We start from the raw sequence: 13397 nt of genomic DNA, 5'->3' as shown, positions 1-13397 counted from the left end.
TCTTTTCTTTTTTTTTTTGGGGGGGGGTGTGGTTAGGATGGGTGGACGGTGAGACTATGTAGGTCTCACTATGTAATCTTGGCTGTCCTGGAACTCACTATGTAGATCAGGCTGGCCTTGGACTCACAGAAATCTGCTTGAGACCTGCTTGCCTCTGCCTCAAGTGAGTGCTGGGATTAAAGGGATGCACCACCGTGCCCTGCTGTTTTTGAGTCAGGCTCTCCTAGAATCGCCTAGCTTTGAACTCACTGTATAGCTAAAGCTGACCTGATCCGACTGCCTCAGCCTCCGAGAGCCAGGATTCCAAGCATGTGTGGCACACTAGGCTCCTTTCTTCCTCTCTCCTTCCCTTATTCTTCCCCCCTCTCTTTCCTTTTTTTTTCTTTTAATTATTTTTATTTTATGTGTACTGGTGTTTTCCCAGCATGGATGTTTGTGTGAGAGTGTCAGATGTTGGAGTTACAGAATGTTGGTGGCTGGTAATGGAACTCAGGACTATTTTAACAGGGGAAGAAACACATATACACACGTGCATGTACATGAACACACACACACACACACACACACAGAGAGAGAGAGAGAGAGAGAGAGAGAGAGAGAGAGAGAGAGAGAGAGAGAGGTGAGCAATGGCCCAGGCAGTGTGTGGACCACAGGGGACCGTGGCCTCTCCATCTCTCACAGAGTCGAGCAGTCAGTCAGATCTGAATTTACACTGTGAAGTTATTACTGTTATTTTGCAAGGGCCTGGGCAAGAACCCAGAGCCTTGACTTACTTGGCTCAGGGCTAGAAATTCCCCTGAGCTTCATTCAGTCCTACTATGCTCTCTCTGACTCCCTGGATCTATGTGTGTCACTTGCCCCTTGGAGAAGAAACAAAAGAAGCTTCAACCTCTGCTCCTTGGGCCCTTGGTTAGGGAAACCATTTTCCCTGTCTACCAGCTTCCATCTCAGTGGCTCTGGCTTGTGGTTAGGCGGTCAGCTCTGGAACAGTCTTCTGAGCATCATTTCAGAGGTAGAGAAAGGCCCAGAGAATATCAACTTGTGCAGGCTCCCAAAGTTTGCTAGGACAGAGTTAGGCCAGGAGCCCAGGGCAGCAGCAGCACACACACACACGCGCGCGCACACACATGCATGCATGCACGCACGCACGCACGCACGCACGCACGCACGCACGCACGCACGCACGCACGCACACACGCACACACACACGCACACACACACACACACACACACACACACACACACACACACACACACACACACACACACACACACACACACATACACACATTGGCCTTTGAGTTTGGGCTCTGAATTGAAGTCCGGAGGAGTATGCATCACAGGTCAGGCTCCTCCTGGTTCTTGTTCCTTACAGATAGCTCTTTGCAGAGAAGAGTGGTTGTGACCACAGGGTGGCAGCAGCAGGTCGGGCTGAAGGTGGGTGGGGACTTGCTCAGGATGGGAATGGGAGGGAGGCAGGGAAGGAGGTGCCTCAAGGAGCTGCCCCAGGACCTTGAGCAATTGGGTTTCGGATTGCACAGACCTAGTCTTGGGTATATCCATCCATAGAGGTCCCCTCTAACCTTAGGGGGACAGTCCTGTCCTCCTAGTCTCCCCTGTGGAGCACCATTCATTCCTTCATTTCTTGACCAGGCATTTGGGACTCCACCCACATCGTGCCTGGCCCTGCCTTTGATAGTACTTGATATGTTTCAAGCATCCGAGGAAGGCATGGGATGCAGTTTTGGGGGAAGAAGCAGAGGGAAGGGGCTGGGCCTGCCCCTGAAGGCTGGACAGGCATGTCCAGGACTGGAGATGTCCATGCCTGGACTGGAAAACATCTGGTTTTGGAACCAGAAAGCTGGTCTCATCACTTAGTGGTCTAGACCTTGACACAAGTCTCTCAGCTTCTTACTTCATTTTATGTGTGTGTGTGTGTGTGTGTGTGTGTGTGTGTGTGTGTGTGTTGCCTGCATATATGTTTGTGCACCATATGCATGCAGTGCCTGTGGAGACCAGAAGAGGCTGTCAGATTTCCGGGAACTGGAGATACAGATGGCTGTGAATCACCACGTGACTTCAAACTCAGAGCTCTGCCTGCCTCTGGCTCCTGAGTGCCGGAATCCAGAGTGGGCGCCACCACTGCCTGGCTTAGGCGAATAAATTAGAAAGCTTTGTGATTGGGACTAGAATTCCAAGAAAGCTTGATTCCAGGGTGTGGCCAAGGGAGGGGTAAACTGTTCGATTCAGGCAAGTTCAGGATTCTGGGTGGAGGTTCTGATTTCTTTTGAGTGAGGATTGGTGAGTAGGAGGCCAGAGTGACTTTACCCTATATAGGCTTTACTGGCCTGGTGAGGGCCAGCTTTCAGTGGGACCCCAGATGGGCTGGACGATGTGCTGACTTACAGACTGTGAAACCACAGTGCTTAAAACAAGTAAGCAGCCGGCTGTGAGTTTAAAGTTTATAAAGCATTTTGTTGTACAGCCATGTTTCCCTCTGTTTACTCAGTCTCTCACTTCCTTCTCTGTTTTATTGTATTCCAGGCTGGCCTGGAACTTGTCTGCTTCCACCTCCAGTGCTGGCACTTGCCACTAAGCCCAGTTTATTTAGTGCTGGCCGTCAAACCTAGGGCTTCCCTCAGGCTTAGGCAAGCACTCTACCGAGTGAGGGGCAGCCTCAGCCCATGAGTGCAGTTCTGGTGATTCTAGAGTCTGTTCCTCTGGATCTGATCGCTCCCGTTCCTCTTTATTTTAAAATGATTTATTTTATGTGTTTTGCCCATATGACTGTGTACCCTGTGCATGCAATTCCCAGAGGCTTTAGGGTCCCTGGAACTGGAGTTACAGTTGGCTATGGACAGCCAAGTGGGTGCTCTTGCAAGAGCAGCCAATGCCCTTAACTGCCGAGCCATCTCTTCCGCTCCAAGCCTCTTTGGGACAGAATCTTTTTCTTTTTTTTCTTTTTCTTTTTTTTTTTTTTGGAGCTGGGGCCTGAACCCCGGGCCTTGCGCTTGCTTGGCAAGCCCTCTACCACTGAGCTAAATCCCCAACCCTTCCAAGTCTCTTTGGAATATGCAGGGAAATGATTTTCCTAAGAGGTTTCTTCATGGTTTTCACTTTGGTTTTCACAAGACTTTGCAGAGGTCATACAATGGAAATGTCATAGGTAGCAGGGTTTATTTTGATAAGCTTAGAAAAAGGCAGGACAGTAATTTCTATCTACAGATAACAGCACGTGGGTGTCAGAACACTCCTAATTCTGTCTCTCAACTTCTGGCTGGATGTTAGTCTCCGGAGGAAATTGGGTAATCTTGATTACAGTGGCGTCAAAGCTCCTTAACCTAAGCTACTAATGTCACCGATGTTCCCTAGATTCTGAAAAGCTTTAGAGAGGATACGGCTAGAGATCACTTAGTTCTGGCTGGCGGCTTCAGCAGTTACAAAACCTTTTCGACAGTGAAATAGCATACTGTTCAATAAACCCCTCCCTCGCTATGACGTCAGGAAACACACCCTATCATGTCATTGTCTGGTTACTTCTTTGGAAAGAGCTATTTTTAGTGCGAGCAAACACATACTTGCTTTAGAACATAAACTGGTGTTATGACGCACAAATTAAAAGGCAGATTTGAAAATGCCTTAAACATTACTATTTTTCTTTATGTTTGCACGGTTGTGGAGAAGAGAACGGGAGGCTAGTCTTTCCACCCGGTGTCCCTCTCGGTTCAGGGTGTCAGCCGAGAAGGCGGGGCCATGACGTCACATCTGGGCGGGCGTAGACTGTTCTAAGTGCGTGCCGCGGGGGAGACTTCTTAGATACCAGGCTGCAAGGCTCTTTCCCTTCCGGTTTCTGCGCCCTTTCTCTGCGCGCTGGTTTCGACCTGGGCTGTGTAGTGTGGAGAAGGGGCGGGATCCTTCCTCCCTTCTGCTCCTACTGGGGCGAGTCCACTTCGTGCCTGGCTGGATTTCAGGGGTCCGAAGTGTCAGCTGTAGGCCTGGTGAAGCTTGGTGGCCCCATGGCCCCGCTCGGAGCTTCCCCGCGTCTGGTGTTGCTGTTTAGCGGGAAGAGAAAATCCGGGAAGGACTTCGTGACCGAGAGGCTGCAGAGCAGGTGTCGGCGGGTACAGGGAAGCCGAGGAAGGGCGCTACCTCAAGTGATGGAGGGAGGGTTTGATGGAGGGAGCTCACTGAGGGCAAGGAGGGACAGGATAACACAGGGAAGAAGGTAGATCCTCGTGGTCAGTGAAACAGCAGCCTGCACATGTGCCCCTCTAAGAACCAGGAGACTGCTTCTGCAGAAGAACTCTGTCATCGAGAAACATGGATTGCTATTACATCCAGGCACCTTCAAACGTGCCATTCCTGTTTCATGATTCTGGTGGGAGGTAACTGGTGTAGATAAGGAGACTAACGTGACTCTAAGGGGTTTTCAAGACCACGAGCGTGTCTGTTCCAAAGAGAATCTTCCCAGAACACCCTGCAATAGCAGGAATTTATGGAATATTCTATGCCAGGCATTGTACGTCTATATCATCTCATTTAACTCACATAGCCCCTTTATCAAATAGTGGTATTAGCATTCCCATGTCACAGATGCAGAAGCAGGGGCCCTTAGGAGCTAAAACCCAGTGTGCGTGTGTGTGTGTGTGTGTGTGTGTGTGTGTGTGTGTGTGTGTGTGTGTGTGCCAGCAGCAGGGAAAGTTCATACATCTAGGAGTTCAAGGCCAGAGTGGACAACAACATGCTGACTTTTTGAGTATTAAAGTGTTAAAATTTGTGAGGGTTATAAAGTAGCAAATTGAGGGTTTAAATTCAGCTTTGCCTTGAAATAATACCTTTCACTTGTTCTGTCCTTCCTTTCTAGTTATTTGTTTTCAAAGAAGTATTTATGCTATGGGTTTGGGTTTGTGCCTTGTGTGTGCAGGTGTTCACACCAAGAAGAGGCCAGAAGAGGGCACATGATCCCCAGAACTGGAGTTACAGATGGTTGTGAGCCTTCGTGCGGGTGCTGGGATTGAAGGCCTGTGCCACCACACCTGGCCCACCTCCAGCTTTTAAAAAGTATGGGTTCTAGGGGTTGAACTAAGGTCATCCGGCTTATGAGGCTCGCCTTTTCCCTAGCCTTCTACTTTTCTTAAGTGATGAGATGTTCTGGGAAACATTTTTTTTTCTAGGAACTTGGACTAGGAAGGCAGAGAAGGAGGAGAGAGAACAGTGAGGCTCCTCTCCAAGGCCAATGGGGCAAGTGTTAGGTTGTTCTAAGAGGTCCAACTTTTATCACTAAATAATCACCATCAATGTGTAAATTTTACCTGCTCTTAGCTCCACAGATAGTCTGAAGACCACCCAGAAGCCTAGAAGCTGGGGTTAGACTGCTGGGAGTTCACGGCCCGGCCCAGTGCTTACTGCATGACCTGCTACAGACGTCTTACCCGTTCTATTCCACTTCTGCCTCGTGCTAAGTGGGTGTAATATGGGATGGTTAGAAGAATTAAAGGAGCCAACACTAGAATTAGAGTGATTCTTGGCCGGGAATACAGTGTCCACTAATTCCCTGTTTTTGTTACCCACAATGTTACTTTTAGTTAACTTTCTTCACTCAACCTCATTTTCTTCATCTGGAACAAGAACCAGGGCCGTGAGGCGGCTCAGCAGGCAAAGGCTGTCAAGCCCGATTCAATGGAAGTAGGGAACTGACCAATGAAAGTTGTCCTTTGACTCCCCCCCCCCCACGAAATGTTTCTAAAAGCAGGGGCGGGGGGCACCAATTTCACCATGAGGCATTTAAGTGCCCTCCTGGGCATCTCAGGGCCAGGTAGAAACTGGCACTTACATTGGTATTGCTTGGATCCAAGTATAGCACACAGGAAATGGTTATACGTACACCAAGTAACTCAGAGGGCAAATTATTAATGTTGCGGTGACCAGGTCAATGCATACCAAGGTCTCTGTGGCTCTGAGAGAATGAGTTTGGAGTCCCAGCAGAAAGCTGATCCAACAGAATCTCAGCAGGCCTGGAGTTTCCCGTGGCACTTACTTAATACATTCTGCTGTTAGTTCAGGGCTCCTTGATAGTTCTTTGGCTTTTGCAATAATCCTTTGTGATTGTAGGGCAGATGATGCCATTATTATAAACGAGCAAAGGGGATCAGGGGAGGGGAGGCCGAGAGTAGGAATTCCTAAGGTAGAGATGAGCAACAGAGGCACTGGACTCCTCTTCTGGACACTGGAGACTGTCGGCAGCACAGGGTTAACCGGGTTCTGATTCCTTGTCCCATAGACTTGGAGGTAACATCTGTGCTGTCCTGCGGCTCTCTGGTCCACTCAAGGAGCAGTACGCTCGGGTAGGTGGTGGCTTGTGGCATCTGGGGGTGCTGGGAGGAACCTGCTCTTGGAGCAATGGCTGCTGCTTGAGTCAGTGGCTCAAGAGAGTCTAGGGATGAGGCCCTAAGAAAAGGAAGGGGTCCAGGAAGGGCTGTAGGTGCTTGAATTGGTAGCTCTGATGCCCCGTAACTAATAAGGATCTGTGCTTTAATCCCCGTTCTCAAACCCAACTGTCCTGATGCAACCCTGGAATTCTCAGGGCCTGGGAAGGAAGATGGTGCAGTTGATAAAATGCTTGCCATGACCTGGGTTCTATCCTGAATACCTACATAAAAAGCCAGGCATGGCATTGCACACCTGTAATCCCAGCACCAGGGAGGCAGAGACAGGAAGATCTCTGTGGTTTGCTTGCTTGCCAGCTTGGCCTAATTGGTGAGGTCCAGGTCCCAATGGGAGACCTTATCTCAAAAACAAAAGTAAACACCTCAAGGTGGATGGACAGCACTGAGGTTGCCGACCTCCAATCGCACGCAGATGAACGGGTGCATAGTCACATGAATTGTCAAGACGCGTGGTCAGACAGGCAGAAGCAGCGCAGTGTGCAGATGCCCTAATCAGTTTGGCTTTGGTATAATACATCTGAGACTGGGTACTTTCGTACAGAAAAGAGATATAACTCACAGTTGTGAAGGTCCAAGGCCAGGGTGCTAGCATCCTCTTAGCTTCTAGTAAAGGCCTTATGGTGGAAGGACAGTGGACAAAAGAAAGATCACAGGGCAAGAGGACTGAGGGGAGAGGCCTGGATCCTTATATAACAACCTACTTTCAGGGTGACCAATCCAGTCCCACAGAAGTGGAAACTCATTAGTCCTCCCTGAGAGCCACAATCCCCCAGAGGCACCATATCCCTATACCACCATATTGGGGGCAAGGCTAAATAGGAGATTTGGTGGGGACAAACCATACTAATGACTGAGAATTAGAATCGTAGGTGGTGGTGCATACATTTCATCTCAGTACTTGGAAGACAGAGGGAGGTAGGTCTCTGTGAATTTGACGCCTGCCAGGTCTACAAAGAGTCCAGGCTAGCCAGGGTTATGGGGTGAGACCCTGTCTCAAAAAAATTATTATTATATTTGCTCCTATATTCAGTTCATATATACAGTGTTTGCCCCCTTTGAACACTGTTCCAGCTGTGGGGGATGTTCCAGATGTGAGTTTCTGCACTGCTGGAAAAGACACCATGGGAACTGCAGTGCTGGCTGCCATAGGAAGAGGAAGGAAGAGGGGAGAAGAGATTTTTATTGTAAACAAATGCATCTTTTTTTGAGTTTTGGTTGTTATTTTACTATTATTATTATTTATTATTATTATTTTGAAACAGGGTTTTGCTATATATCTCTGGCTGGCCTGGTTTGTAGACCAGGTTGGCCTCAAACTCACAGGGATTCACCTGCTTCTGCCTCCTGAGTGCTGGGATTAAAGGTGTGAGCCACCATCGCCTGGCTATGGGTTATGTTTTTGAGAATGCCTTTCTGTTCTGGAGCCTTCTGGATAGGGCCTTTGCTTGTCATTGTCTCTGGAGAAGGGGAGGGAAGGCCCAGAAGCAGCTCCCTGGGGGTCAGAGTAGTCCCTCCGGTCTAAGGGTTTCTCTAGGTGTGCAAGGTCCTAGGAATGCCCAGAGCCAAATGAAGCAATGCTAGGTCAGCCAAGTGAGGACCTTGGGTGTGGGGAAGGAGAGGAAGGGGAGACATCTCTCTGGGGTTTTTGGTGGATGCAAAAGGACACAAGGTTTCTTATTGGAATGCAATAGACTAAGGCTGTGCCCAGGGGTTGCAAACTCACTTCGGGATTAGTTTAAGCCAGAAATAATTGGGAGGATGAAACTCTCAGAAGAGAAAAATGACACCACACATGTCAAACAATTTTGGAATTATTTAAGACCTCCCAGCTTTGAGTATCTTGGGGTGCTCCCTTGGTAGGGCTCTCCTCCTTGCCGCTTTGTCACTCTCAAAGCTGGCTAGTGACTGCAGGGAGGTGCCAGGCGGGGCTGGTTCTTCCCATTTTAGGAAGGACTGTGTCATAGATGGACTGTGTGTTGCAGGAGCATGGCTTGGACTTCCAGAAACTTCTGGACGCAAGCACTTACAAGGAGACCTATCGGAGGGACATGATCTGTTGGGGGGAGGAGAAGCGCCAGGCTGACCCAGGCTTCTTCTGCCGGAAGATTGTGGAAGGCGTGTCCCAGCCTATCTGGGTAAGGGGGCTCTACCTTGGCTTACAAAACAGCTCTTCCCAGATCTCTCCTGTGGTCATCTCTCATCTTCACTGCCACCTTCTGCACACGTTGCTAGCATCTCAGAAGTCTTCTTCTGATGCCTCTTGCCTCTGTGAGTCATCTCTGTACAGGAGACAGAGTGGCTTTTTCAAAGCAAGCCATAGATCACTGGCAGATCTAGAAGTGCTGGTGCCTCCCACCCTCTCACAGCAAAGTCCTAGTTTTGCTGTGAATGTCGGGGCTCCTGTGTTCTCCATCCTAACAGAGCTGAGGCCACCAGCTTCTCTTACATCAACCATGCAGCCAGGACTTTGCTTTTTTTTTTTTTTGGAGCTGGGGACCGAACCCAGGGCCTTGCGCTTGCTAGGCAAGCGCTCTACCACTGAGCTAAATCCCCAACCCCGTGACTTTGCTTCTTTTCCTTCCTGCCTTCCTTCCTGCCTTCCTTCCTTCCTTTCTTTTCTTTTCTTTTTTTTGGATAATGTTTTACTATATAACCCTGGCTACCTACTTTGTAGACTAGGATGGCCCCAGACTCACAGAGATTCACCTGCCTCTGCCTCCCAAGTGCGGGAATTAAATGTATGCACCACCACACCTGGCAGACCACGCCTTTGCGTGTCTTTCTGCCTGGCTGCCCTTTCCTGACCCTTTTACCTGATTTACTCTGACACTTTTCATGTCACCTTCACGGGGACGCCTTCCTTGACATACATCATTGTCTTTTCTTTCTTTCTCTTTTTTTCCCTTCCTCCTAAGACAGGGTTTCATGTAACCCAGGATGGCCTTGAACCTCTGGGTGGTAAGGAGGACCTTGAGCACCTGATTCTCCTGCTTCCACCTCCCCAGGTCTTAACTAGCCCACAGCACCCTACACTGGGCCTTCCTTATTCATACTTGTGGTAAATTCTGAGTGTCTCCTTTTGTCAGGCACCTGTATAGGTTCTTAGGATGTGCTGGTACAAAATGGAATGAAGAGTTCATCTTTAAGAAACTTCCTGTTATAGTTAGGAGTTGGGGAGCCATGTTCTAAATAAGTGTAGGTGGTGCCAGGCAGGGTGAACAAGACAGGCGGAGGTGCGGGCAGGCCCGGGAAGGATGCTCTTTAAAGCCTGCTGTCTAGGGACTTCTTTTTAAGGCATAGGAAGGCTTTAAGGCTTAAATCTTTTTTAAAGATTTATTTATTTATTTATTTATTTATTTAATGTATATAAGTACACTGTAGCTATCTTCAGACACACCAGAAGAGGGCATCAGATCCTATTACAGATGGTTGTGAGCCACCATGTGGTTGCTGGGAACTGTACTCAGGACCTCTGGGAGAGCATCTCTCCAGCCCAAAGGCCTGGTTCTTAAGGCAAGGTCGGAGCATGAGGAAGGAAGTGAAGGAGTGAACTGAAAGGCTAGTAAGGGAAGGAGCTTTCTAGAAAGAAGGACCAGAATGTGAGGGCTGGAGAGGGGCCTGTTCCTGGTATGTCTGAAAAGCAGCCATTGCGGTAGCCTGTGGGAAGTTAAGAGCAAATCGTGTAAGGCTTTGGAAGAGACTAGAAGTCACTGAGAAGTTCTGTGAAGAGGAAAGACATGGTTTAGGAATTAAGGGGCAATTTAATTACTAGGGTGTAGACCAATGATGAAGCATGTTTTAGTATCTGGATATAGTTCTTGGAAGGAGTGGGGTTAAGAACCTGAGACAGGAGATGGCTCAATGGATAAAGCCCTGGAGTTCAGATCTCCTGGAACCCACATAAAAAAGTCAGGCGGGGCTGGCGAGATGTCTTAGTGGATAAAGACATCCACTGTCAGAGCCCACATGGTGGAAGGTGAAAACTGACTCCTTTGAATTATACACACACGCACACGCACGCCTCTCCCACATCTGGCATTATAGATGTGGTGCATAGGCCTGTAATTCTAACACACAGGAAGCAAAGACAAGGAGTTGAAGGTTAGCCTTCCCTATGTAACAAGTTTGAGGCGGGCCAGGGCTACATAGTGATACTTTGTCTCAAAACCAAACAAAGGATGTAATGGGCTTTCTCTGGCTGCGGGAGGGCAGGTAAGAGCTGCAGCAGAGAGACCCAGTAGATGGTCAGTCCGATGTTATCCGCCAGTGACAGGCTGGCCTCAGAGCTGTGAGAGACTTGAGAACTCTTACATGGATTTTAAGGATAGAGCCATTAGGAGTCGAGTAGGTGATGAGTTGGTTCTGGGGCAGAAGGACAATGATTTTCATTCTGAGTAGAGGCAGGAAGGGTCAGGATTGGAGGGATCAGGAGGTGAGGAACGATGCTTCAGCCACGTCTGGGCTGACATTCATCAGACTGCTCTGTGGTCCCATTTGGAAAAGCTACTGTGTGTCTTGTATTGCATCTCCTGCTCTATTGTGTGTTTCAGCGCCAAGAGAGCAGGGCAAGGGTGTGTTTTGCGTATGACACCATCCTCGGTGCCTGGCACAGTGCATAGTAAGTTCTTGCAGTGCTCCTAACTTAGAACTGCGGCTGAGTGATAGCCTTGTCTGGCAGGTGGCAGTACTCAGAGGTGTTCAGTGAGCTGCACCACTGCTCTGGCTTCCCCGCCTCCCAGCCTTCCTTCCCTATAGCACTTTGTCCTAATGGTCACCTATTTGTGTCTCTTCTTTGCAGCTCGTGAGTGACACACGGAGGGTGTCTGACATCCAGTGGTTTCAGGAGGCCTACGGGGCTTTGACACAGACTGTCCGAGTAGTAGCCTCGGAGCAGAGTCGACAGCAACGGGGCTGGGTATTCACACCAGGTAGGCTGCAAATAGCAGTTATCCCCATGGCTCAGCACACAGCTCAGCCACCCCTGTGCTCTAGGCCTAGAGTGAGTGAGTGAGAGGCTGTAAAGGGGAACGAGTTGGCAGAAGGTCAAGGTCATAGGGTATCTTCTTTGGCTGCCTTGTTAAGGCCAGTGGACTTGTCTGGCTAGGCCCCATTCTTTTGGCCCTTAGGTTTTGGGGACTGACAGTGGTTGGTGAGTGTCTTAGTCAGGGTTTCTATTCCTGCACAAAACATCAAGCTGGGGAGGAAAGGGTTTATTCAGCTTACACTTCCATGTTGCTGTTCATCACCAAAGGAAGTCAGGACTGGAACTCAAGCAGGGCAGGAAGCAGGAGCTGATGCAAAGGCCATGGAGGGATGTTTCTTACTGGCTTGCTTCAGCTTGCTCTCTTTTAGAACCCAAGACCACCAGCCCAGGGACGGCACCACCCACAATGAACTAGGTCCTCCCCCATTGATCACTAATTGAGAAAATGCCTTATAGCTGGGCCTCGTGGAGGCATTTCCTCAACTGAGGCTCCTTTCTCTGTGATAGCTCCAGCTTGTGTCAAGTTGACACACAAAACCAGCCAGTACAGTGAGCAAGCCAAACAAACCCTGGATAAGCCATGGGGCCAGACAAGAAGTTTTCCAGAGGCCTCAGTGGCACCAGCCGAGGACCTGCTTTGCAGATAGTTCTGAAGCGCGGCTCAGGCCTCTGTTCTGCCCCAGGTCACTGTTTCTTGGATCCACTCAGATCTAGTGAGTGTGAGAGCTAACAGCGTATCTCGTGGCCAGCCTGTGTGTGGTGCTTCTTATGCCCCCTCTTAGAGACCCATGCTTTACAGCTACCGTGGACGCTGCTCTTCCCATGCTCCTGGTGATGAGCGCCTTGGCCCACAAAGGTCAGGTTTCTTTCTCAAGGCCGTGGAGAGTGGGAGGAGCCACACCCTCACCCTGCTTCCAGCCTTAAGGACAGCATATGCCTCCCGACAGGCTCCAGTCCAGCATGTGCCAGGCTTGCCAAACAGTGTGACACCCCTTCGGGTTGTCTGCAGTTGTTGATCCAGTCTTCTCTCTGTAGGCGATGACCAGAGCAGAGTGATTTCTTCAGGGGCTGCCATGGTGGGAGGCCACGCCTATCTCTCGGAGGTTTTCAGAGGAGAGGCACAGGGTGGATGCCTGCTGTCTGTGGGGCTGGGGCCTGACTCCTATTCTTCCTCCCAGGGGTAGACGATGCTGAGTCAGAATGTGGCCTGGACAACTTTGGGGACTTTGACTGGGTCATTGAGAACCACGGAGATGAACAGTGCTTGGAGGATCAGTTGGAGAACCTTCTGGAATTTATTCATGCCAAACTTCAGTGCTAAGGCTTGAGGGGTGAGCAGAGACTGATGGACCGGGCGAACCCTGCTTCTACCAGATGTGCGTCCCCAGTCCTGGCTGAGGTCAGAAAACAGACAAACGGTCTGGCTTTAAACTTCCAGAGGAATGAGGAGGATGCTCATGGGTAATGGCAAATAAAGAAACCTCCGGTGTGTGTGCCTTCCCTGGAGAGGACGCTTACAGGGCAAAGGCCGGTGCATTAGTTTTGCGTGAGACAGAAACATTCCCATGCCCATGGTGGGGCAGGCCTGCAGAACTGTGGTGGTGTTGCTTCCCTGTGTGTAAGCTTTCAGCCCTGGAATCCTAATAAACCTCCTTGGAACACAGCTTAGAGCTGGAGACTGGTTATTTCCCTGACATCTTGGACAAACTGGGAGTGGAACTAGGCGGTAGAGGTGCAAGCCTTTAATTCTAGTGCCCAGAAGGCAGAGGCTGGCAGATCTCTGAGTTTGAGGACAGCCTGGTCTACAGAGTGAGTTTGAGGACAGCCAGGACTACACAGAGAAACTGTCTCAAAATAGGACACAAAACAAAACAAAGAAAATCTGGGGTTTTGGGGCAGGTATGGGCAGGCCCCACTCTGCCCTGTACATGGCTGGGATGAATCCCGCAGAGGTTGACCTGAGTCTA

At 49.6% G+C, this 13397-nt stretch overlaps 1 protein-coding gene across 1 annotated transcript; it reads left to right on the top strand.

Annotated features, from left to right (window-relative positions):
* The first annotated feature begins 3811 nt into the window (after positions 1 to 3811).
* Positions 3812 to 13098, top strand: Pmvk (phosphomevalonate kinase). Its single transcript, XM_032897954.1, has 5 exons — positions 3812 to 4111; positions 6281 to 6344; positions 8429 to 8581; positions 11245 to 11374; positions 12609 to 13098. Exons 1-5 carry the CDS (start codon positions 4017 to 4019, stop codon positions 12749 to 12751), a joined length of 585 nt encoding a protein of 194 aa, XP_032753845.1. The 5' UTR covers positions 3812 to 4016; the 3' UTR covers positions 12752 to 13098.
* Positions 13099 to 13397: the final 299 nt, after the last annotated feature.

This window comes from Rattus rattus, chromosome 3 (genome assembly GCF_011064425.1).
Source record: "Rattus rattus isolate New Zealand chromosome 3, Rrattus_CSIRO_v1, whole genome shotgun sequence".
Lineage (NCBI taxonomy): Eukaryota > Metazoa > Chordata > Mammalia > Rodentia > Muridae > Rattus > Rattus rattus.
This window is presented reverse-complemented; position numbering and strand designations above follow the sequence as displayed.

What these genes read in the sequence shown, in the direction of transcription:
- Pmvk (XM_032897954.1), top strand. Translation starts at nt 4,017, where the DNA reads ATGGCCCCGCTCGGAGCTTCCCCGCGTCTGGTGTTGCTGTTTAGCGGG. An exon ending in ACCGAGAGGCTGCAGAGCAG is followed by an intron (nt 4,112 to 6,280) that starts GTGTCGGCGGGT and finishes CTTGTCCCATAG; the next exon opens with ACTTGGAGGTAACATCTGTG. An exon ending in GCGTGTCCCAGCCTATCTGG is followed by an intron (nt 8,582 to 11,244) that starts GTAAGGGGGCTC and finishes TCTTCTTTGCAG; the next exon opens with CTCGTGAGTGACACACGGAG.